Below are 27,422 nucleotides of genomic sequence, written 5' to 3'. Positions count from 1 at the left end.
TTAGTGAAATGTTAAAGCCTTTTATTCTGTGTGACTCGGTGGTGTTTTCAAAGTGCTTTAAAATATTTTCATTTAATCATAAGAATTAGAAAAGAAATCAACATCAATTCTTAATTTTGTTAACATTATAATTAGTTCAAAGTGCTTACATTCAAGTATTTTTTCCCAGTCTGTGCCTGCTGACACTTGTACCTATAAATTACGTTTACTAACCAGTATAAACTTGAACTGCATATTTTGGTAATGTTTTCAGGTACTGGGACTGTTAATAGTTTTCAAATATATTGTTCTTCCTTTGAAAGAGTTGTCCGTTGTGTTGTCCAAACATTTCACGGCAGCTGTGCAATTTTATTGGTGAAGGTTCCCGTAATATTATTCTGCATTCTGAAAGATTAAGTGCAGTTCTTCCTTTTAGTAGTTTAAAGTGACTAGAGACAGTTTTTACTACAGAAGCCATACATAACTCCTGATCACTGAAAGGCTTTCTGTATAAAAATGAGGTTAATGTTTAAACAGAGCCATGGAAATAAAGCAGTGATGGACACTGTATTGTCAGCGTAAGAGATGATTTCATTGTGTTTTGAAAAGCATGAGCAAAGCTCTAGCGCCCATGGATGCCTTGAACATTGGCAGTTGTCATTCCCTCTCATTCATTTGAAGGTGGCCTTTGTTTGTCTTTGTGCACGCCTGATCTCATTCCCATGGATACTGTGTAAAAATGCAGACTGAATGCAAGCTGGCTTCTGGTCAGCTCAGTCAGATAACTCTATTCCAAATTGTTTACCAGTTACCTTCAGGTCCTTAACCAAATAGCTTCATGGGCGCTTGTTAGAATACGGACACTGAATCTTTTGGATTTTATAACCTTTCCAAAGCCATATTCCAAATGCTGGCATGTAAATAGATCTTTCAGAACAATTGACTTAGTTTTTCTATGTACTTATTAACATTGTTGAGGGGAAAAAAAGAATAACTTAACCTTGGACACTGGGATACTTATATGTGATCTTTATTTACTTTTCAGCATAAAAAATGTAATAGATACCCTGAATAAAAGGGCCTTAATGAAAAATTGAGAGATGATTAAATAAATAATTTATGTAAATGTCATAGTGTCTTAGTCCATCTGGATTGCTGTAATGAAATACCACAGACTGGGTGACTTATAAACAACAGAGATTTATTGCTCATGATTCTAGAGGCTGGAAATCCAAGATCGAGGCGCCAGCATGGTCACGTTCTGGCAAGAGGCCTCCTCCTGGTTCATAGCTGGTGGAAGGGACTGGAGTCTCTCTGCAGCCTTTTTTATAAGGCACCAATCCCATTCACGAGGGTGAAGCCTAAGCTTACCTCTCAAAAGCCCACTCCCTATCACCATCATCTTTGGATGTTAGGATTTCAATATAGGAAGTTGGGGTGGGGAAGGGGAACACAAGCATTCAGACCATAGCACATGGTAATTAAGAAACCCCTTTATTAATACAGTATTTAATTTTTGTCCCAAAATTATTGGGCATCATTTTATCATTACTTTTTTGTTATGGTCTAAGTGAGATATGACCTTAACCCCTATTAAGAGTATAGTCCCGGGCTCCTGGGTGGCTCAGGGGTTAAGCCTCTGCCTCGGCCCAGGTCATAATCTCAGGGTCCTGGGATCGAGCCCCGCATCAGGCTCTCTGCTTAGCAGGGAGTCTGCTTCCCCCCCTCTCTCTCTGCCTGCTGCTCTGCCTACTTGTGATCTCTCTCTCTCTCTCAAATAAATAAATAAAATCTTAAAAAAGAGAGAGAGAGAGAGTACAGTTCCACAGTCTCTTACCTTTGTCCATGTTCTCTCTTTCTGAAATACTCTCCATCCCCCAGTCCATCTTCTGCAATCATTTATGTGTCAATTTCATTGAAGCTCATGCACCCCAGAAAACTTGCTTAACCCCAATCCAATTTAGGTGTTCTCCACATGTTCCTAGCCCTTGTCACGTTCTATTTCAAAAATCCATTTACTTAGCTCTCACCCCCATCGGCTGCAAACCCTGAGAAGATAGGGCCTATGTTCTTTTCACAGGGGCCCAGTTGAATTCTGGTGACTGAGTGATGACAGTATGACAGCTCCTGTAGCACGGAGGGAGGACACACTTTCTGAATGAAGGCCGAGCTGAAAACTTCATTGTTTTTTCCAATTAGAATATGCAAAAAAAGCCTCTATGTGCAGATTTATCTGAATTGGCTAAAATATTTCTTTCATCAGTCTTTTTTTCTTCACTTCTTTGGCAGAGCTTTTAGAATGTCTCTTCTTTGCCTTGAAATGTCCAACTAGACTAGCTCTATCAACAAGTAACAAGATGAAGCAAAGCATGAGCCCGGTGCAGACATCCTTTTGTCCCCAAAGTGCTGTCCCATATCCCTATTCTGTTCTCATAAAGCAGCACCCATAATTCGGCTTCAGCTGGACTCTCTCTCTCACTGAATACATTCTCTAAAATCATCTTCAATCCTAGTTATTATGGTATTCACAGGCCCTGGCATATAGTAAGTGCTCAAAAAAATGATTGATAAAAAAATTTTTTTAAATAAACTTGAAGCTAAGGACTCCTGGGTGGCTTAGTCAGTTAATTGTCTGCCTTCAGCTCAGGTCATGATCCCGGGGTCCTGCGATCAAGTCCCGCATTGGCCTCCCAGCTCAGTGAACAGCCTGCTTCTCCCTCTGTCTGCCGCTCCCTGTGCTCTGTCTCTCTCTCTCTCTGACTAATAAATAAATAAAATCTTCATAAAAAATTTTTAAAAAAACAAGAATTCAGATAACTTAAGGTGCTTATGTCTATTGAAATACTAACTTGATTAGTAGTTTTGGAACATTAAAGCAGAATATTTAATATCCTTATAGAAAAATGCACATACTAAAATAGTCATCTTAACAGAAAAAGCGTTTGTATTTCTCTCTTGATATTTATAAGTGTGAAAGTAACTTTTTATAGATATACTTACCATAAATATGAAAATGGTAAAAAAATATATACTTTATTTTCACTTGGTATCTTTCACGCATACTTTTCTATATGGGCTTCGTCTCTGCAGATTTGCGTTAATGTATCCTGCCATATCATGGCTAACTATTGTTTCATTGTTGGATATTTAGGTTGTTTCCTGTGGGCTTTTTCCCCTACTGTAAATAATGTGTCTATAAATACCATTGTGCAAGAAGCTTTTTCTTTCTTTTTCCTTTTGGACAGTCTCCAGCAGAGGCATTACTGGGTCAAAGATTCTGTGTATTTTGTAGCTCTTGTTGCATATTGAACAATGTAGGCCTCGATAATGTGTGAATTTGCAAATTTCACCCACATGAGGTTTTAGTTTACCTTTTGTAGTTTTTCTTTTCTAACTTTTTGTAGTTTGGTAGATATGAAGTGATCCTTCTTATTTATTTTAAATCCTCATTCTTTATATTCATTAGGGTGCACTTTTTAAGTTTTAATTTAAAACTGTCTATCTTTAGAAAAATATGTGGAGATTAGGATATTCTAGAATTTAGTCCTAGAAGAACATCAAGAGATCATCTAGTAAATGCCTCAGTTTTATAATAATCAGTTTTTGAAATGACTAAAGCCCGAAGCTCCAACCTGCAGTGTGCTGTCCATCATTTCAAAATGCTCTTCAGAATTTCTTTGACGGACTCCCTTTGGTGACCTATTTCCCATAGACTCATTATGATCCATTTCACTTGGGGAGTGGCAGGCCTCTAGTTAAGATTTCCATGCTTCCATGGGTCAGACCTGTTTAGGGGGAGAGAGGGGACATTCTGTCTGCCAGAGCACTTGACTTCAAGTAACCAAATTTGGAGATTGTTCTGTGGAGCTTTTGCCCCGTTAGCCCTCACCCTAAAACTTAGTGGCTTAAAACGACAACTGTCCTTTGTTATTTCTCATGGTTTCTTGAGTAGGACTTTGGGAATAGCTTGACTGGGCAGTTCTAGCCTGAGGTTTCTCATGTGGTTACTGTCAGAGGGTGGGCAGCTCTCTTTGTGTGGCCCTATCAGGTGGCCTTACCATCATGGCACCCTCTGATAGCCTGACTTCCTCCGGGATGACTCAGGGATCCAAAGGAGTGTGTTTCCTCCCCACTCCCCCAAACTGGCAGAAACTGCATGACCGTTTCTAATATAGACTCAGAAATCATGCAACTGCCTCTGTTCATCAAAGAAGTCATAAAGTCTTGCCTAGATTCTGAGGGAGGAGACTTACTGTCTTGATGGGAAGAGTGTCAAGTAATTCCCAGACAGATTTTAAAACCACTACAGTAATTTAATCAACTTAAGGGTGCTTACAAGACAGTTTGTTGTTTACATCAGAGTTGCTCAAGATGGCCATTATTGACATTAGGGCTAGATAATTCCTATGGGGCAGGTGGGGGCGGGTGGAGGGGCTGTCCTCTGTGCTGTAAGATGTTGAAGAGCATCACTGGCCTTCACCCACTAAATGCTAGTAACCACCCACCCCCCCAAGTGCGGCAACCGAAAATATGTCCAGACATTGCGAAATGCCCCCGAGGAACAAAATTCTCCTAACTGAGAACCGCTACACTAAACAAACATGTACAGATGTACCTCAGAGATAATGGGACTTCAGTTCTAGACCACCACAATAAAGCAAATACTGCAGTAAAGTGAGTTAAGTAATTTTTGGTTTCCCAGTGTGTACAAAAGTTATGAGGCTATACTGTCATCTGTTAAGTGTATGATAGCATTATGTCCCCCAACAGTACATGCCTTAATTTTAAAATACTTTATGGCTGAAAAGTCCTCATCATCCTCTGAGCTTTCAGCAAGTCATAATCACTGATCACAGATCACCATAACAAATATAATAATAATGGAAAAGTTTGAAATAGGGCAAGAATTACCAAAATATGACACACAGACATGAAGTGAGCAAATGCTGTTGGAAAAAAATGTGACCAATAGACTTGCCAGACACAGGGTTGCCACAGTCCTTCAGTTGGTAAAAAAGACAAATAAAGCTCAGTAAAGTGAAGTACAATACGACAAAGTATGCCAGTATTAGGCACCTGTATTGTTCGTGGCCCTGTGGAAAGAGCTCTAGCCCCGGGGAGTAAACGAAATACCACTTTTCCCCGTGACTTTGCGTGTCACAGGAGAGCTGTTCCCTACCTTTCTGGGTCAATGGGAACACCAAAGGGGATTATGAATAGCAAAGTATTTTGCAAACTTGAAAATCATATATGATGTTATTTTTTTAAAATCCATATACTTGTGCCTGGGTGGCTCAGTCATTAAGCCTCTGCCTTCAGCTCAGGTCATGATCCCGGGATCCAGGAGTGGAGCTCCACATTGGGATCTCTGCTCAACAGGAAGCCTGCTTCTTCCTCTCCCACTCCCCCTGCCTGTGTTCCCTCTCTCGCTGTGTCTCTCTCTGTGTCAAATAAATAATTAAAATATTTTTTAAAAAATAAAAATCCATATACTTGGTTTTCATCTATTTTTATCATCATTAATTTATTGAAGAGATCTGTTGAAGGAACCTTTATGTAGTCCTATCCAACGGCAGCTGTGTCAGACCCGGGGGAATAGGAAGATTCAGGGTAGACCCTCAGGAGCTCTGCTTTTCATTTCTAACATCACCTCTGGAGGAAAAGGGTAGCACCTAGATCCTTACTGAATATAAAATTAAACACTGAAAACTAAGTCATTTAAAGAAAAATTGTATTTTTCTTAATGAAAGCAGGAAAACATTATGCCACTATAGTCCAAAAGCCGTTGTAAAGGTCATCTTATGCTTTTGGATTTTGCACTACCTTTTTTGTTTTAAAAGCACTATAGCTATAAGACAGCCATCATAGAGCTTAAGTCTGTATACAATAATGGTCATTTCTAGAGGGCCTATAATTTCTAAATTTACTTGCTTTGTGTTTTTTTTAAGAGCAGGAGAGGGCTTTCTACATTATTCCTGCATTTTTGTCCTTTTAGCATGAAGACAATGCCATTGAAATGATTTCCTGTGGTTGTGTATGTGTTCAAATGATCTTATGTGACCTATGACCATTTGTCATTGTCATAAATATTCTAAGTAATGATTAGCTACACTTTAGAGTTTGAAGTCTGTGTTCAGAGTTTAAAGTCAGGATCTGAGTAACCCCACTTCCTGATTGTGTGACTTCCTGAAGGATCCACCAACTGATAATGTTTTCTTGGCTTTCGTGGTATACTTAGGGTATGCCTCAGCGAAATGCAGCAATGTGTCATCCTCCTACTCATTGTACACCAGTTCTCAGAAACTTATATAGGAAATCATTTAGAATATGCTTTTCATGGTAGAGGTGAAGGTGGGGTCAAAACTGGTATGCTTTGTAAACGTCACAAAAACCGTGCTAGCCTACGTAACGTACAATGATATTAATAGCGAACAAAACAAAACAAACAAAACCAGGTGTCTTTACTAAGTGCTCATCATTTGCTAGGCACTGGTTGGGAGTTTTAAATGCATTGTCTGATCACAATGAGGCAGATTTGTGTGTTATATCTATTTCACAGGTGAGAAAGTGGTGGCAAAGGATGAGGAACTTGCCCAAGGTCACAGAGCTATTCAAACTCTAAGCTCTTAGGCACTGTGAGATACTGCTGGTCTTGCCCAGTATGTAGATTTTTCAGTTAAGAAAAAAAAAAAATCCTTATGCTTCTAACACTGGCATACTTCCCCCACAAATAGTCCATCTTTGGGAGGTTCACCTATAGCTAGATAAAAAACAAAGTTAAATGTTATCTAAAATTCTAAACAGAAAATAAAATGTGTCTGTTTTTGTCTGTACATATGTCTGTACATCCATATGTCTATGTATGTATCCATGTTTACTAATCTAACTTTGCCTCCGTCTGTCTGTATCTTCTCAGTAGTCTGCAGTCAAGCATTTTCCTTCGAACCAGTCCAGAACTCATGTTTATTAACTAAACAGGTCTTTACTGACCTCACATTATATGTTATTGTTAGATACTGATTTCTAGGATAAGAAGATATCCTAGATAGGAAGTGAGCAAGATAGGAAGGTGAAACAGTCAGCACCTTGTCAATTCAGCTGATGATTATTGATCCACAACCATGAGCCGGGCAGTCTTCTGAATGCTGGGGACAGCAGTAAATACAATAGGCCGATTCCCTACTCTTAGGGACAAAGACAGATTAACCATAAAACAAGAGAAGCTTACGTTTCAAGGACCCTCACTCTTCACGCCACTTCCCAAGTGTTTGTACAACCTGACATGCAAAAGTTGAGGTCACTGTCTCTTTTGCACCCTAACATATTCAACAAAGATGTCAACAACAAACTGGTTGAGAAATGCCACCAACTGAAAGATTTTCTGGATTAATCCCTGTAAAGAAAACTTGAGGGAACTTAAAATATTATAGCTCATGTATGATGTTGGAAAACAGTCCTAAACATTCACATGACATTACAAATAGGAGTTATGAAAATGAAAGGAACTTCTCTTAACTATAAATAATAAACATTTCTTAAGGTTCAACTTACCATGCCAAAAAATATTGAATACCTTTTAGAAAATATGATTTTATAAATTGTCAAGTGAAGAGGTGATTAAAAGATATAGAGGCAAAAAACTGTAGGAAAAGAATATTGCAGAAGTGTATTAGGCGATCAATAATATGTATATTGTTTTTCAGATTTTTTAGCTTTTAAAAATATGTAATTTGCTAGGGTTGCTTTTCTCATCCTAATTATTTAATACCTGAACTTTATTTCACAGTTTTATAATTTTCTTGCCTTAAAGGGTCACTCTGCCCCAAATTGTAGAAGGTTCAATTCCGACAAAACTTAGATCTCCCTGTAGAGATTCTAATGAGGGAGGCAGACAGATAAGAGATAGATGTATAACTTGTGAGGTAGTGATGCATTATTCAAAACACAGCAGAATAAGGGAGATAGAGAATGCTAGACAGTGGGCGGGAAATGGGCAGGTATCATCTTACATGAGTTTATGTATTAGTTATCTGTGACTACATAACAAATTAACACACAGGCAATGACTTAAAATAATATTCCCTTATTATCTTACAATTTCTGTGGGTCGGGAATTTGGGCCTGGCTTCACTAGAGTCCTCTGTGCCAGGGTATCTCTTAAGGCTGCACTCAAGGTATGGGCCAGAGCTGGGGCCTCATCTGGGGCTCAGCTCTTCTGCTGACTTCTGCTCACTTTGATTGTTGACGGGATTGATTTTCTCCAGGGCTGTTGGACAGAGGGCCTTAGTTCCTCTCTGGCTCCCACTGAAGGCAAGTTCCTTGCCCTGTGGACCTCCTTGCTTCCTCAAAGACAAAGAGAGAGAGGGCATCTGACAGAAATTACAGTCTTATGTAAGATAATCACAGAAGTGATCTATTCTAGACTTCGATTCTATGTTTTGAATCTTCAGGTCTATTGGTTTGAAGTCACAGGGGAGAGGATCACACAAAGGCAAGAATAACAGGAGATGGGGTTCATTGGGAGCCCCCTGACCACCACAGGTCGTGAGGAAAGACAGCCCTGATGGACTGATGTTTGATGCAAACAGAAGGGCAACAAGAGTGAAGGTGACACTTTCTGGGAAAAGAATAGTCCATGCTGAGGGCCCGAATGCAGAAGGCCGGAGGTCAGAGTGTATTTAAGGAAGAGTCTGAGTCCAGCTGAGTGGGATAAGGGGATAGGGCAGGAGGTGAGATCAGACAAGCAGGGGAGGGAGTGAGGGCATAGCTCTCCAGGAAGAACTCACATGAAGAACAGTGGAGTGACGTTTCACGTCAGTACGCCACAGTGAGAGATGCGAATGGCGAGTGTCAGGGGAGTTAGAAGAAGGGTGTGTGCAGGTTGAACGGTAGGGGAAGACCAGAGCCAAAGTTCATGGAGAAGCAGCCTGCGAACAGAGATTTAATAGAGGAAATATTCACTTCAGTTATGCCTGTTCCTTCCATACGTTGCCTCAGGATATGAGGCATATCTTGTTACTGAGCAAGTTATTTAGCAGGCATTGACTTGCTAAATGCACAAAAATGCTGTTCTGTGAGAGAGAGAATGAGAGAGAGAGAGAGAGAGAGGGAGGGAGGGAGGATTTCTCCTTTCACGCAGAAGGAATTTAGGAATAAAGTGTGAAAATAGGAAGTGAATTGATGAGTGGGTATTCCCAATCCTCTTGGCCACTAGGAGACTGTGAGTCTGCCAGATGGCATCTTTATGGAAAAAAAAAAAAAAAGTAGAATCTATTGAGTTATCAGGAGTTACTAAGTCATACATGAGTTTAAGGAGAATTTGGAGATGCTCATTGCCTGCAAGATCAAAAAATGTGAAAGAACCTCAAAATCATCCAACTACGTGTCACAGCAGCCCAAGACTTGATGCAGTTACTCTGTCAAGAAAAAACTTGGATCTTTTTTCCACACAAAATATGAACTTTAAATGACATAAGTGGAATTATATATAACTTTACTGTATTTATATATGCACATATATGGATTGGCAGAATTATCTTTGAAACTCAGAATAGTAAATTAAAATTTTCTGATATAACCTGATTTTCCCCTGTCTTAATCTGCTGGGGCTACCCTTAACAAAATATCATAGACTGGGTGGCTTTAACAACAGAAATTTATTTTCTGTTGTATATAGTTCTGGAGATTGGTCATCCAAGACCAAGGGGCCATCAGGGTTGGTTTGTGGTGAGACCTGTCTTTCTTGTGGACTGCTGTCTTCTTATTGTGTCCTCACACGGCCTTACCTGAGTGATCACATGGGGAGAGAACTCTCTGGTACTTTTCCTCTTCTTATATGGATACCAGACCTATCAGATTAGGGTCCTACCCTTATGGCCTCTTTTTATCTTAATTACCTCCTTAAAGGCCATAGCTTTAAATGCAGTCCCATTAGGACTTAGGGTTTCAACAGAGGAATTTGGAGGGATACAGTTTATCCATAACACCTCTGTAGCCTTAATAATATATTAATAATAATGTTATCTTAATAATATATTAATAATGTATATTAATATTAATTAAATATATTAGCAATATATTAATGATATTAATAATTTATTAATGGGTTTATCTCTGACCATGGAAGTGATGCACATATTTCTTTAATATGAACACAGAGTAATTGTTAAATAAATGATACATGCCTACATTGGGTTTTTCTCTAAAGGTAGACATGAACCATGAAGCAGGGGGTTACTACCCAGATGTCAACCAGAGTCTCTCCGCTTCTTAAAGTTGAGATAAGACTCCTTCAAATTCCTATTCCACCCTATAGGAAAATACAGTGCTCTCCCAAGAGCGCTCTGAACTCCCAGGAGTTACCCATTTTCATTGTCATTAAATCTCCAACTTCTGACTGTGGAGTTTTTGTTCTCCACTCTGTCAGGTCTACTTTTTGATTGTGTCGTATGTACAAGTTAATACATTAGCCTGTTACTGTTTCATTGATGCTGACAGATGACACGAGATTTCTGTGTCAGAGACAAAGGACTTTATAACCACACAACAAGCAGCATGCACATGAGCATGTTTATATCAGAAACCCTATTGCTTCTCCATGAAGTCTCCTGGGGTCTATGTAAAGTGGTTCAGATAGACTCCTGCACCCACACTAGGCTGCATTACAAGATAGGAACCTGCTGTTTTACAGCAAGAAGTCAGCAAGCCTGTTCTTTGTCCTGGAGGGAAATCTTACCTCATCCATCCAGGCTGCCCACTGTAAACATCACCCTGAGAAATGGCCGAGGTAAACAGCAGTCAGGATCTTAACATTCTTGGCAGACTCATTTTATGAAGTTGAATGGTGCCCACCAAAAGATACGTCTACATCCTTGCCCCCCAAATCTGTGTATACTACCTTATTTGGATAGTGGGTCTTTGAAGATTCCCTTGTGGAGACCATTGGTAGAAGCAGGAAGGTTGAAGCTGCTTCTGGTGAAGTTCTCAAGAGGGAAATGAGGCACACGCTATAGGGAGCTGGAGGGAAGGTAATCCTTGTTATATCATGGCAGGAAATTTGGGGTAATTGTGCCCTGCAGTTATGTGGAAAGCAGAGCTTTCAAGCAGTGAACATAGAAGCTTGGCCGAGGAGTCTTCCCACCAAAATGTTGAAGGTGCAGCCCACTTTTTCCTTGCTGAATGTAGTAAAGTGCAAGATGAAAGAGAGAAAATTGAGAAAGAAACTGTTCAACGAAACAGAATAATACTTAATGATATGAGAAACTCTCAGTCTATCCAGACTACAGAAACAAAAGCTAATATTAGGAGACTCGTTGTTAAGAAAGTGTTGCTCTGAAGAAAAGGCCAAGGGTGTGGTTGAAACGTTTTGCAGAACAGATTAGGCATGTGATCCATGGATCCTCTCAACCATCTTGGCAGAGGCCAGGGATAGAGATGGAGTTATCCAAGAAAGGTCTGTGGAGAGCTCTCTTGTATAATGGCTTAGAACCCGTGATGCACACAGGAGACCTCCAAGCTTTTAGGAATGTTGTTTCAGCAGAAATGCTGCCACCTGGGACTGAAGAGGACAGAGAAGCAGAGGCCAGTAGAGCTATTGTGGGCCCAGGCGACAAAGCCTTGAGTAGCAGGGCATTATTTTCAGGTCTTGAAACCTAATGAAATCTGACCTGCTGGGTTAAACTTTCTTGGTACCTGTGACCCTTCATTCCTTCTCGTTTCTCCCTTTTGAAATGGAAATGTCTGTCACACACCTGTCACACCACTGTATTTTAGAAGCAGACAACTTGTTTTCAAGGCTCATAGACCCACAGATGGAGAGAAATTTTGCCCCAGGACAGACCACACCTGGAGTCTCACCTGTCCCCAATTTAGATGAGAGTGTTTCTCCTGGACTCCTAAGCACAGTTTTCCTGGGAACCATTGCTGTCCCCTAAGAGTGTTCCCCTGTGGCTTGGTGACTTCTAGACATTCCTGCTGCCCCTGTAGTGCCTGGCTCGCTGCCCCTGCTCCTGCCAACCCTCTGCAGCTTCTGAGGAGGACAAGTTAATAGATCTATATCTCTCTGTATGTGATTAATTTAGATTTTATCTTTTATTGAGATGTAATTGACATATATATTATTTCAGGTATACAACATAATGGTTCTGTGTATATGTATTGTGAAATGATCTCCACTATGAGTCTAGTTCATATCCATCACCACAGATAATTACAAAGTTTTTTCTTAGGATGAGAATTTTCAAGATTTACTTTCTTAGCAGCTGTCAAATATACAATACGGTGTTTTTAACTGTACTCACCATGCTGTACATCACATCTCCAGACTTACTTATTTATCACTGGAAGAGTTCGTTTGTTTTTGTTTACTTGTTAACAGAGATATTTCCCCTGTAAAATGCCAGCATTCATCTGCAGGAATGGGCCAGAGTGCAACCTGAGTACCCTAGTTAAAAACACCACACTCTTCCCTAATCTACCTCTTGCTTTTGACCTTGAGTCTCTTCTCTTCACGTGAATTTCTTCCCTTATGTTTCCCTGGATCTTTTTGCAAATGAAGCCTTCCATGAAAAGCCTGCCCACCAGCCCTTCAGTATATGTAGACATGTTCAAATTTTGCATCGACTGCGCAAGTTAGACCCTCCTTCTGCTATCTCTTACTAAAAATATGTGCCATTAATCTCTTACAATAATATTTTGGAAGTCAATAGACTTCCCCTGCCAAACGTTTGTTGTTGAATATAGAATGACCTATTTTGCTTTATACATTTATTTCTGCTCTGGTTTTCAAAAGATGTTTTTCCTTATCTAAGCTTCACTGCATTTTGAGAACAAAACTGGGTTAACTAATTAATCCCCAAACATGTGTTTCTCTTTTTAATTATCTTATAACTTAAAATTGGGTTCCAGGATGAAGTGGGAGAATGAATTTCATGTTTTCTGAAACTAGTTCTCAAATTACTAAGGCTCCCCAAACACTTATTTCAAAGATGGGCAGGAATTCTCAGGGCAGGTAGTTCTTAAACATTTTTTTAAATGAATAGAAGAAAAATGAATTCTACAGTAGTCAAGGTGTGCTTCTCTATTTGGTTTGCCTATGAATATTAAAATGGCAATAAGCCAGGTTATAATCAACGAGGACTGTGGACATAGAGGAAATAAGCTAGATTTTCAAGGGATATAGTATTTATATTTGCAGTAAGTTTTAGTGAGAGTCACTGGAATACTGGGACTTCATTACTGTTGATAAATGCACAGCGAAGTCACCTTTGATAAATACTTTGAGTTTGCTGCACTATTATTGCGTTCATAGGCATTCACATAAGGACAAGGAGGGAAGATTTACACTTTGGGTAATGATAGTCCCTGGCAGGGCAAAGCTCAAGTCACCTTGAAACTCACTGCATCTAACAAAGAACTGGAAATGTATAAATTAAGGAAACAACTATGACTTTCTGTGCCGATTTTTTTTATCCCATACTCTTCTCTTTCACATCGCTGTACTGCTGAGCAGGATGTTCCTTGTGCCTGGAATGACCTCTGCCTTCCTCTTTATGTCGTGAATTTCAGCTCATCCTCCAAGGTCCAGATTAATTGCCACCTCTCCTGTGAAGCCTTCAAACTTAGATAGAATGTAGTTCTCTGAAATTTAATACTCATCCCATTATGAATAATTATTTGTTTTTTACTCAAATTATCAGAAAGAAGCTCAAAGACAGCAGGGATCTTGTCTGTTTTATTCATTGCTACATCCCCAGGAACTAGAAAATGTCTGGCACAAAAGAACTAGATGAATATGTTTCCAATGAGCCATTTTTTAGTGGGTACAGACATATGGGCCTGGTGGAAGGGAACACAATGAACCAAAAATGGCCGTTATTATCCATACTATCCAATTAAGTTAGAAGAACAGATATAGAAACGTATTTTCATACACAATGGGACTTTAAAGAAGAATAGACAGTGAATTAGATAGAATACTTACATTAAATTTACATAAGCTAGGGGCACCTGGGTGGCTCAGATGGTGAAGCATCTGCCTTCAGCTCAGGTCATGATCTCCAGGGCCTGGGATAGAGCCCTACGTTGGATTCCCAGCTCAGTGGGGAGTCTGTTTCTCCCTCTCCCTCTGCCTTTCCCCCTGCTTGTGCTCCCTCTGTCTCTCTCCCTCTCAGTGAATGAATAAAATCTTAAAAAAAAAAAAAAAATATATATATATATATATATATATATATAAACTTTACATAAGCAATTTAGCTATCATAGGCTAAGTGTGAAATGATGACATAGTGAGGTGTAAATATATATTTGAAGAGAAATAAATGTAGTGAACTGAGATTATCTAGGTTTATCAAAAGAGGCATGGTCTTGACGGGAGGATTAAATTAGCAGGAAAGAAGGTATTTAGGATCCATGGAATGAGGAATGACAAGGGAAAATGACATATTTTGTGAGGAAATGAACAGATCATTTATGAAGGAAGTTCTGGACAGTAAGGTTGAGGAAATGAGCCAGACCCAGACTCAGAGCTTAGCCACCAGTTGTGTGACACAGAACAACAAGAATGGTATCTAATGCCCTTAGATACACACTGGTAATAATAGCTACATTTTGCTTTTTCACAAGGTTTCATGGAGGATCAAATGAGTCAGAATGATTCTGAAATAGGTAGGTGGGCATGAACACTAAGAAATAGTATGATAAAAGTTTATCGTTTAAATAAGAGGAAAAAATGTTGGAGGGAAATACATCCAAATTCACTGCACTTGCATTAAAATGACATGACTATGAGTGATCTTTCTTCCCCTAAATTCTCTATATTCCAGATTATCTTTGAAGAACATATATTAATTAAAAATTCATTTCATTCAACAAATGAACTATACTAGATGCTAAGAAAATAAGAGTGAATAAAAGGAATAAAATCTGAGCTCGCAAGGAATTTAGGTTTAAGTAGGCAGAGACAGACACAAAGTAATGCAGATACATAAAATAATTTCAGATGATTAGTGCTGTGATGTGGTGTATTGATGGAGTAGAGTGTTGCTGCTAGATAGAGGAATCAGGGGAAGTCTCTGTGAGGATAGTACAGACCTAAATAATGAATGGATGCCAAGACATGGATGCTGAGCTGGGAAGAAAATGTTGTAGGCAGTGGGTCAAGCAGCTGCAAAGGCCATAAGCAGAATAAGCTACTTGTGCTCAAAGAACAGAAGCAAGCCAGCGTGGCTGGAACATAGTGAGGAAGGAGGGTAGTGAAAGTGAAGTCACCAGATACACAAGGTCACATCATGAATGATTTTTGAAACCATGGTAAGAAAATAGGATTTTATTCTCAGTGTACTGATAGACATTGGGATATTTCTATGACAAAGGAGGCAAGAACATATAATAGGAAAAAGAACAGTCTCTTCAATAAATAATGTTGAAAAAACTAAACAGCTACATGCACAAGAAGGAAACTGGACCGTTTTCTTACACAGTACACAAAAATAAACTTCAGGTGGATCAAAGACCTAAATGTGAATCCTGAAATAATAAAATTCCTAGAAGAAAATATAGGCAATAGTTTGTTCGACATCACTGTAGAAACATTTTTCCAGGTATGTTTCATCTGGGAAAGGAAATAAAAGCAAAATTAAACTGTTGGGACTACACCAGAATAAAATGTTTCTGCACAATGAAAGAAACCATCAACAACAACAACAAAAAAGACAGCTCACTGAATAGGAGAAAATATTTGGAAGTGATATATCCAATGTCCACACACACACACACACACACACACACACACACACACAAATACCAATTAAAAATGGACAGAAGACATGAACAGGCATTTCTCCAAAGATGACATACAGATGGCCAACAAACATATGAAAACATGCCCAACATCACTCATCATCAAGGAAAGGCAAATCAAAACCACAATGAGATACCACCTCACACCTGTCAGAATGGCTAAAATCAAAAACACAAGAAACAACAAGGGTTGGCTAGGATGTGGAGAAAAAGGAACCTTCATGCACTGTTGTGGGAATGTAATTTTGTGCAGCCACTGTGGAAAACAGTACGGAGATTCCTCAAAAAATTAAAAATAGAATTACCATTGATCCAGTAATTCCACTACTGGTGTTTACCCAAAGAATACAGAAACACAAATTGGAAAAGATACATGTACCCTAATGTTTATTGCAGCATTACTTACAATAGCCAAGATATGGAAGCAACCCAAGTGTCCTTCAATAGAAGAATGGATAAAGAAGATGTGGTATATGTATATTTGTATATATGTATGTACATATATATATGTACATATATATATACACACACATTTTTATATATACATGAGAGACTCTATTTTGACAAATAAGTGCAACATAAAATATTTGACCTGAAAAATTAAAAAAGTAAAAGTAAATATGTTTACAAATTATTGTAGAAAGAATACAAAATTTTTAAAATTCTCAACGAGGAAAAACCAAAAATGTCCACTATTATAAAGGCTCTTCCCTTGCAAGAAACAGGGGTAAAGCTGGAGACCTAGTTTGGTTTCACTGCTAAAAAATATAAAAAATAACTTAGGAAAAACCAGTCGAGATCAAACATTGTGAGCCCACTCATATATATAAATACTCCTTTGGAATATTACTCAGACATTAAAAAAAAGAATGAACTCTTGCCATTTGCAACAACTTGGATGGAGCTAGAGGATATAAGGCTAAGTGAAATAAATCAGTCTGAGAGAGACAAATATCATATTATTTTGCTAATAAGTGGAATGTAAGTAACAAATGAACAAAGAAAAAAAAGAGAGACAAACAGAAAAACAGACTCTTAAACACAAAGCACAAACTGGTAGTTGCCAAAGGGGAGTTGGGCAGAGTGAACTAGGGGATGGGCGAAAGAGATACAGAGGACTACGAACACACTTCTGGAGAGCAGCACTGAGTAATGCATACAATTGTTAAATATATTGCATGCCTGAAACTAATATAACACTATATGTTAATTATACTTGAGAAAAATAAATAAATAAAACACTGGGATATTTTCAGCAGAGAAATGAAATGATCTGATTTATATTTTGAATAATACCTTTATATGTATGTATATATGTAAGTATATACACATACACATTCTATATATGTACATATATGTATATTTATACATTAATATAATACATAAATACATGTATATAATATATATAAATTGAAATATAACTACTAGATGGTAAAATGAATTCCAACTTGATTTTATGTCATTACATGACCTGCTGAGGTCTAATTAATAGGTATAATTAATTAAATGATGTCATTACAGTCCTAGGTGGCCTTTCCAGCATTAGATATTAGAAAAACAGGAGCATTTGACATCAGCTCCCCAAGCTTTTACTAGTATGTTAGATAATTGGTGTCATAATTAAATAGCATTTATTGTGTTATGCACAGTGGGATGAAGTTAAACTGTTGGTTGAAAACACCAGTATACTGAATGTCAGTTCTGGTTCCATGATTAATTTGCCATGTTATTTTCTTCTGCGTTTTCTTTCCTGAAAAATAGAAATGGCATGTTAGATGTTAGATGTTAAGGAGAAAATTTGCAAATGTAGAGCTGTGTAGATTTTGTCACAGAGTATTTCAAAATTACTGTTTGTCCTTGTCCTCTTGTCTGACCACATTTCTAAGAAATAATGAGCTGAGCTGTCTTGAATGAACAGATCGTGGCGGAAGGACTTTGGCACGTGGAGAAGCACGTTATCTACTTTAAGTCCCCAAAACTTTATCACCAACTTCATAATTCCTTTAGTGCACTGCGCGGAATCAGCTCCCAGAAGTAGGCAGGCCCTGTGGAGGAACAGGCCCTTTTCCTCCAGCCTTTCTGTACAGGAAACAATAGATTTATGAAATACTCTGTACTTTCATTGCTGCCCAGAAAGTGGGATATTCTCTCATGAAAACATGTATTAATAGAACTTGGATATCAGTTTTAAAGAACCCACTCTAGGGGCACCTGGGTGGCTCAGTTGGTTAACCCACTGCCTTTGGCTCAGGTCATCATGATCCTGGAGTCCCGGCATCAAGTCCCACATTGGGCTCCCTGCTCAGCAGGGGTCTGCTTCTCCCTCTGACCCTCTCCCATCTCATGCACTCTCTCTCACTCTCTCTCAAGTAAGTAAATGTTAAAAAAAAAAAAAAGAACCCACTTTATCTTCAGTCTCTGTAAAAATAAACACTGATCTCAGCATGAAGTGTACCCCGGTCCCCACAGATGGCACTTAGAGCCACACAGGTTTCTTTCTCCAGAATGAAGGACTGACAGCCATCAGCCATACTCTTTCCCTTATTCCCTTTCCATCACAAATAAGGTTTTTCAAATAAGTCTATTAGGACCTTATCCTATCAAAGTCTTTGTTGTTTTTCAATTTCTTGAGCATTCAGAAAGAAGCATCAAAAACCAAAACTACTTTTGACAGTTCTCAGTGGAATAAAAGTGATGGGACACCATCCCCTAGATTTTCATCCTCAAAAATGATCTCTTCTGAAGGAAAATGATATAGTTTTCAAGGAGCTGTGATTTTTCTTCCTCCTTTGATCTAGTTACTCATGCTTTTCCAACAGATATTTCATGGAGATTCCGTGTCAAAATCTTCAGAGGAAGTTAGGGGGAGAAGTCGATAGCCTTTATCTTCTGCCCTTGGGCAGCTTGGAGTCTTACTGTGTTAAGAAGGGCAAACAGGATTGAGTCCCTAAAGATAATATGTGGCTTAAGAATCCAAGCTATTGGGGCACCTGGGTGGCTCAATGGGTTAAAGTCTCTGCCTTCGGCTCAGGTCATGATCCCAGAGTCCTGGAATTGAGCCCCACATCGGGCTCTCTGCTCAGCGGGGAGCCGGCTCAGGTCATGATCCCAGAGTCCTGGAATTGAGCCCCACATCGGGCTCTCTGCTCAGCGGGGAGCCTGCTTCCCTTCCTCTCTCTCTGCCTACTTGTGATCTCTGTCAGATAAATAAATAAAATCTTTAAAAAAAAAAGAAAAAGAATCCAAGCTATAGACTCAGACAGCCATGTGTTCAGATCCTGCCCTTACCCTTATTACTTTCATCTATGAGACAAACTTATCTCCAGGAACCTTAGAAATATCTGCAAAACAAATATAATATTAACAATCATCTCCTAGAGATGCTATGAGGATGAATGAGGCAATGAATCTGCATATAAAGTATTTACTATGGTACCAGAGCTGCAAATAAGTACTTAAAAAGCAGTAGCTGTTATTTCTTGGCAAACTCTAAAAAGGAGAATAATTATTATATAAAACAAGTTTTTTTAAGTGGCCTTTGAGAATTATATTACAACATTTATTCACAAATTGTAAATATGGACTATGTTTTCATTTTTCTTAATAGGCATTTTGAATTGTTGTATGGCGTACAATGTTGGTCTCCTAGGAGCAAAGATATTTTCCGGTCCTTCAAGCGAACAGTTTGGCTATGCAGTGCAGCAGTTTGTAAATCCAAATGGCAACTGGTAAGAATATTCTTTTTATGATTTCAATAAAAATACTGAATGAATTTAATATTTAACTCTAATAGCTTGTTCAAGTTGGTACATGAATGTATTATTAATAGATAGCCCTCAAATATCCTTAAATGAAGGATCTGTCCTTGAGAGTAGGTAACTTTCAGATTGATAATTAATGAGATGGTATAATGGTATTTTTTAAAAACCTAGATAGAAAATTTTCCCTAAATATTCCATAGTAAATTCACAGTAGCAGTTTTGACCATTTAATTAATGGTCAGGGAGGGAGGGAAAGAGGGAGGAAAGGAGGAAGAAACGGATAGATAGGTAGGTGGGTGGATAGATACATACATACATACATACATACATACATACAGTTGTCTTCATTTCTTACTCTGTAAACTGTACCCACCATTGAGCTTTGTAAATGGTCAGCTAGATAATGCTGGCTATTGGCCATTCTAGATGATAGAATTTTTCCCTAAATTTGTTCCTTCAGCAAGTCTTTATCTGCTGGCTTCATTCTAAGTCAACCATCCCTCCCACAGTCTTGTGGTTGACTCACGAGTGTTGGAGCAGAATTTACAGTTACCTTTCTCTAGTGCCTTTGCATCATTTGCTTTTGCATGAAAGTGCTCCCAGTTTTTTAATGCTGTCTAGTGGTTACATTTAAACCATGGTTACCTTTATATATACTACCGACCAGGATATGGAGATATATACTCCCATTGCTGGCTTACGTTTTCCACAAAAATAATGAAAATCAATGCAAGGGAGTTCAGATGATTCTGAAAGTTGTCTTTAGGTAGAACTGTAACTCCTCTCTTGTTAGTGTTGATGTGCACTGGTCACAGGAGTCCTGCCATTGGAAACTTACTCCCCATTGCAGCAGAAGGTTCCAGACTTACTCTGGAGCTTCCAATTGGATCCTTCAGAGCTCCTTCCAAAGATTGAATGGGCTATTGTTGGCTTATCAAGTAAGAGCTATAATTAATACTCTTTTTTCTGTGAGACCTTATGTCTGATGCTCAAAAAATGAAATTCAAAGACACATTTAAAATCCAAGTTATTCACATTTTAGAGGATGCCTATCTGTGTGATAAAGAAACAAAATGAAATTATCACTCAAGAGATACGGTACTGGGTCTAAGAAGGCATCTTGAAGGAGGTGAATCATGAGGTGGGTCTTAAGGGGAAGAGACGAATAGGCAGGAGAAAAGCATTAACTAAAATGAGGAGACTTGGAAAGTAAGGTATGCTGGAGTTTGTCAGTCATCTGTAAGGATAAGAAGATCTGGTTGAAAATCCAAAGAGTAGCAATTATTGACATCATTTGGGTAATGAGAGGACGTCTCTAACTATTATCTTATTAGGCTTTGATAACTATAAACTGTAGTCAGAAAGCTAGAAAGATGTTATGGTTGGTATAGTTTGACCTTGGAATCTAGCAGATGACCCACAATTTTATATGTCCAGCCCCAATTCTTTCCTGAACTGTAGACACCCATAAGAACCATCACTATGTTAATGCCTACTAGACATAACAAGGTTAACATATCAAACTTAAACAAATATCTGATTTTCTGCACCAGAAGTCCTCGACTCCTCTCCTTCTGTCACCTCCCCCATATCTCATCCATTAGCCAGTCCATTTGGCACCACCACCAAAATACATGTGATAACAGTCGCTGGGTTTCCCCTGTCTTCCCTGCAGCCCCTGCTCAAAGCCAGCATGAGCCCTTGGGGGTACTGCTGCAGCCACTGCTCAGTCCGCTTCCCTTCTTACCCTCAGGGCAGTCTTGTGAACTCTTAAATACATGATTCAAATAATGTCATTGCCTAGACTAAAACCCTCTGTGGCTTCCTACTGCTATTAGAATACATTTTAATTCCATAAAGGGTCTTCCATGAACGGTATCAGTCTGCCTGTCCCATCTCATGATTTATCCCCTCACCCCTGTGCTCCATGAATTGTGTCTTCTGTCTGTCCCTTGAACATACGAAGCTCATTACCACATCAAAGCTTCTGCACATGCTTTTCTCCTATAAGGAGCAGTCTTCCCAGAATCTTCACTTGGCTGCTGGATTCCCATTTTTCAGTCTCAGCTCAAATGTCTTCTCTTCATAGAAAGCTTTCAGAGCGTGTCTGCCAAATTGAGAACTGCAGCACACCTCCCAGCCACTCTCCTACCTTCCGTGTAGACTTGTTTTTTGCATAGTAGTTATTAGTATCTGAAGTCACCTTCACTTGTTTATATGCTCATTGTCTGTCTTCTGTCCTGTCTCTGAATAGAGGCACATTGTTTTTTCCCAGTGGTGTGTACTCAGAAACAGAGTGCTATCTGGCAGCAAGTAGGGGATCAGTGATTATTTACTGAATGAGTGAATGAAAGTCCTATTTCCAAATGAATCACCTGAGGTACTCTAAAAAGTGAATTATAGTAGTTGACTTAAGTGTGACCTGAACAAGACCTTTGGAAGGACTTTGATGGCCTGCTTCCTAAGTGTGACCTTGCTGAGGACAACCTGCCATCAAGCTTTTCAAGTGACAAGGTAAATGTTGTTCTTTCTGGGGCAAGGTCAATCTGAGAGAAAGAGCCACCATCAGGAGGAGACGCTGTTAGAGACAGCAAGCCTACCCAGGATTGAAGGCAGCTCAACTACTGGTCACTCTGCAGGTTGAAGTTGAGCAAGACCAACAGGGACAAAATGTTGACAGGAATCTAGCAGGCGGCATCCCGGGAATGTGAGAGGCAGCCCTCCATCCTTTCTGTCTCCATGATTCTCTCTGAAGATGCAAAACATTCTTAAAAGATGAGTGTATCGGCAACTTGATGATGAGATTCTGGTGCTGATCAGGTTATGTCCAGACCAAGGAAAGTAGACATTCCTAAGTCCTACCGTGGCCTTCTCATGACATTCCAGAAAGATGTATAAACACAGGACACCGACTTGTGGGGAACAAGGCACCACTCTATTATTGGCTGGGCTGGTGCTTTTAACTCCAGTGTAGAGCTTTCTGGTAAGGTATAATGTTAGCCTTACTTCCCTCAAGCCTGTTTATAAGAGCACACCCCAGCACACAAGAAGAGGAGAAGGGAGAGTACCTGGGTTACCGGAGAGGCTGAGTCCTGTGGCAGTGCAGAGCTGGAAGGAACGATAGCCCAAGCTGGCGTGGCATGCCGGTCTGTCCTTTCACTGTGCTGGCTTTCTTAAAGCAAAGAAGCAGAGGAGGCTGCGTCATGGACATGGTCCACTACAGGCTGGACCCTGTGTGAGGTGCAAAGTAGAAAACATCGACTTGCCTTTTAAGGAGTGTGGAGTAGAGTCAAAGAGGAAGATTGATATGCAGAGCCGGCAGCCATGAGTAATACCAGAGATATAGTAAAGGCCAACCCCACGTGGTGAATCGCGTTGCTGTCCTTTCAGGGTCATAACTGTATTATCTTACTATGAGGAGCTCATTCTCTCCTCCCAACGCGTGGGACACTCGAGGGACAAGATTTCCTCCTGGTCCCTCTCTTAACAGCCTGGCCCTGCCAAGGTGCCTTGCCTCGGAGGACAGGGCTGTGGCGGGATCCCGCGGTGGCGTGTCCCACTGCAGGGCCGGAGTGGGCCGCAGCGAGGACAGGCAGCCCTCACAGCTCTCAGGCTCAAGGAAAATAATATGAAACTTGGAATCCAGAATTGCCTATTTGTTTTGACGATTGGCACCGTGCCCTTCTCCACTCCTAATTTATGACAACTGCACAGACATTATGGAAGTAGCAGATGTGGGAAGGACTGTTTAAACATTAACTTTCCTCCTGATACTAATCAAGTTAACTTTGGGCACAGAAAGTGGGATTACTGTGAATTCCTTTAATAACTGTGAGTCTTTTTCTCTTGGACTTAAATAACACACTCACACACACACATATACACACCCTTTTATTTTCTTACTCTCTTACTGCTTGTCCTGAAGCTGCTGTTTGGATAGCTTTTCCGCTGCTCTCTTTGACTTTCTTTACAGTCTGTATTGTTGAGCCCCAACTCTCTCTCTCAGCCCTTTCCTCCCTTCTAACATCTCGCCTATGGCTCTACCTGAGTTTTCTCTTTTTAAAGATTTTATTTATTTGACAGAGAGAAAGGGATCACAAGAGAGGCAGGCAGAGAGAGAGGGGGAAGCAGGCTCCCCACCCAGCAGAGAGCCCGATGCGGGGCTCAATCCCTGGGCTCTGAGATCATGATCTGAGCCAAAGGCAGAGGCCCAATCCACTGAGCCACCCAGGCGCCCCTCTACCTGAGTTTTCTTAAACCGCGCTCCTTATTTTTCAAGTACAACTTCGGCTGTCTCATATGTCCCATGTTTCTAAGAATTCATAGGCATGGTTTACATGGGGATGGACAAGATTTTCACAAAATGATCTTGATGCTTTTGCTTGTTTTATTTACTATACTTTTATTACACTGTGGACTTTTCCTCTAGAAATAATGCTGATTGGCTTTGAGAATTCTAGTGCTTTTTTAACAGTCTCAAACAAGCTGCATAATTTTAAATGCAAGATTACCTCCCAAGCAGTGCAACAGAGCACCCCTCTGCCTGTCAGTAAAGCTGTGGTCTGCTTCCCCTTCTATGTCACTTTGAAGCCCCCATTGTGCACACAGGATGTACAAATGTAGATGAGGCAATTCTTATCAGAAGCAATTATACAAAGGATTGAGATATGTTTAAAGTCATTTCCTGGAAGCTTGTGGTGATATGCACTGTCTCTGTTTGTCTAATCCAAAGGCCTGCCGCATGAACAATCTGAGCTCATTATATGACTCAAAAACCTTAGAACAGTCACTTGTGTAACAGAAACTGTCTGGAAACAAGGGGTATTTCCAGTGGGAGAGATGTAGTTTCTTGTGTCAGCAAGGACTGGTGCATACTTGTTCCTAAAGAAAAGAAGAGAAATATAATGAACATGTGTTACGGCCAATAAAAAATTCCATTATGTATGAGCTTATATTATAGTTCTAACTTTTTAACTAAGAAAAATATGAATAAAGCTCTATGTGTGTTATAACAGCTTGTCTATAGGAGATATGGAAGAGAATTTTAGATGAATAAGAAATATTCAGTTCTATAACACATACCAAAGATTATGCCATATGTAGGTTGGTAATAACAGCACTTGTTATTTACTGATATTTGTAATATTTAAAAGTACTGAGTACTCTTTCTTTGCTGAACATGTAATACTCACAATGGCTCTATTATTACCCCTTTTACAAATGAGGGGACTGGAACTTAGAAAGGTTAAGTAGTTTGCCTAAGATTACAGAGCTAAGAAGTAATGTGCATATGGTAGATTAATGCAAAACAGAGGTAAGATTTTCCAAGTGTACATATTTCTTTCAGTATCCAAGGAAGAGAGTGGTGGAAGGTAATCAGCATTTATAAAAAATATTTAATTCTATTGTCATATAAACTTCATAAAGTAAGATCAACTTCATTCAGTATTTTGAGTTAAAATTTCTGTTACAAAACAGCGTTGCCTGGATAGAGATGACAGTTCCCATCTGTCTTTTCATTCTCTCATAGACAGGGATTTGTCACATAAGTCAGGAGCCAGAGCACAAGGGTTTTACCCTTAGTTTCCCCACCCCTAGCTGGGTGACTTTGAAAAAGTCACACAACCTCTCTGGAGCACAAAGAGAGGGCCATTCCTACCAAACTGGAATGTTTTGAGCACCTTGTGAGAGTATAAAAGTAAAGAACTTCACCGGTGAAATCCAAATAAAATCTGTAGTTTAGTTTAAAAAAAAAAAAAAAGAAGAAGAAGAAAGTAAAGCACTTCAAAAACTAAACCACTTTAGGAATAAATCTAACCAAAGAGTGCAGTTTTCTGGGTACTTTAGGAATAAATCTAACCAAAGAGTACAGTTTTCTGGGTACAGAAAACTGTACTCTTTGGTTAGATTTATTTTCTGGGTACAGAAAACTGTACTCTTTGGTTAGATTTATTCCTAAAGTGGTACAGAAAACTGTAAAACACTAATGAAAGAAATTAAAGATGACTCAAAGAAATGGGAAGATATTCCATGCTCATGGGTTAGAAGAACAAATATTGTTAAAATTTCTATACTACCCAAAGCAGTCTACACATTTAGTGGAATCCCTATCAAAATACCTACAGCATTCTTCGAGCTAGAATACACAATCCTAAAATTTGTATGGAACCCCAAAAGGCTCTGAATTGCCAGAGCAATCTTGAAAAAGAAGAGAAAAGCTGGAGGCATTACAATTCTAGACTTCTAGTTATAATGCTGTAGTGATCAAAACAGTATGGTACTGGTACAAAAATAGTGGAACAGAAGAGGAAACCAGAAATAAGCCCACAACTGTACAGTCAGTTAATCTTCAGTCAAGCAGGAAAAAGACAGCCTCTTCAACAAATGATGTTGGAGAAACTGGACAGCTACATGCAAGAGAAAGAAACTTTCTTATACCATACACAAAAATAAATTCAAAATGGGTTTAAAGACCTAAAGAAACCATTGAAGACCTAAAGAAGCCTAAAAACCTGAAGAGACAAGAAACCATCAAAATCCTAGAAGAGAACACAAGCAGTAGAACTCTATGACATCAGCCATAGCATTTTTTTTTTTTTTTTTGAGATGTCTCCTGAGGCAAGGAAAACAAAACTGTTGGGACTACATCAAAATAAAAATCTTCTGCATAGTGAAGGAAACAATCAAAAAAACTAAAAGGCAACTTACCGAATGGGAAAAGACATTTGCAAATGACATATCTGATAAAGGGTTAGTATGCAAAATATATAAAGAACTTATGGGACTTGTGGCACCTGGTGGCTCAGTCAGTTAAGCATCTGACTCTTGATTTCAGCTCAGGTCTTGATCTCAGGGTTATGAGTTCAAGCCCCACACTGGGCTCCATGCTAGGCATGGAGCCTGAAAAAAAGAAAAAAAAAATCCTATTCTTTAAAAAATGGGCAAAAGACATGAATAGACGTCTCTCCAGAAAAGGCATACAGATGGCCAGCAAGCACATGAAAAGATGTTCGTAATCACTTATCATCAGGGAAATGCAAATCAAATCTATTTTGAGATATCACTTCACACCTGTCCAAATAAGTAAAATCAAAACACAAGAAACAACAGATGTTGGCAAGAATGTGGAAAAAGGGAAACCCTCTTGCACTGTTGGTGGGAATGCATGCTGGTGCAGCCACTGTGGAAAACAGTGTAGAGTTTCCTCAAAAAGTTAAAAATAGAACTGTTCCACAATCCAGTATTTGTACTACTGGGTATTTACCCAAAGAATACAAAAACACTAATTCAAAGGGATATATGCACTCCTGTGTTTATAGCAGCGTTATTTACAAGAGCCAAGATATGGAAGCAGCCCAAGTGTCCATCTATTGATGAATGGATATAGAATGTGGAAATATTATTCAGCCATAAAAAATAATGGAATCTTACCATTTGCAGTAGCATGGATGGATGTAGAGAGTATAATGCTAGGTGAACTAACTCGGAGAAAGACAAATACTATATGATTTCAGAATTATGTGGAATTTAAGAAACAAAACAAATAAACAAAAGGAAAAAGAGAGAGAGAGGAAAAAAAAATCCAAAACCAGACTCTTAATTATGGAGAACAAATTGATGGTTACTAGAGGAGACGTGGGGGTGGGAGGATGGGTGAAATATGTGATGGGGATGAAGGAGGGCACTTGTGATGAGCACAGGGATACATACGGAAGTGTTGAATCACTATATGGTACACCTGACACTAATATTACACTGTGTGTTAACTAACTGGAATTAAAATAAAAACTTTAAAAAAAAACAGAAATAAATGATATCCACTGTTTAAAAAAAAGAAATAAATTATATTCACTGTTAAAAAAAAAAAAAACTAAGTCACTGTGC

The 27,422-nt window shown here is 39.1% G+C and overlaps 1 protein-coding gene across 1 annotated transcript in view; it reads left to right on the top strand.

Annotated features, from left to right (window-relative positions):
* The window catches only part of ITGA2 (integrin subunit alpha 2), a 110,819-nt gene that overhangs the window by 7,874 nt on the left and 75,523 nt on the right, over positions 1-27,422 (top strand). Inside the window, exon 2 of the mRNA XM_080803706.1 lies at positions 19,385-19,505. Within this exon, the coding sequence (XP_080659832.1) occupies positions 19,385-19,505 (121 nt within the window). The remainder of the gene's footprint in view (positions 1-19,384; positions 19,506-27,422) is intronic.

The sequence above is a fragment of the Martes martes genome (assembly GCF_963455335.1).
Source record: "Martes martes genome assembly, chromosome: 5".
Classification (NCBI taxonomy): domain Eukaryota; kingdom Metazoa; phylum Chordata; class Mammalia; order Carnivora; family Mustelidae; genus Martes; species Martes martes.
This window is presented reverse-complemented; position numbering and strand designations above follow the sequence as displayed.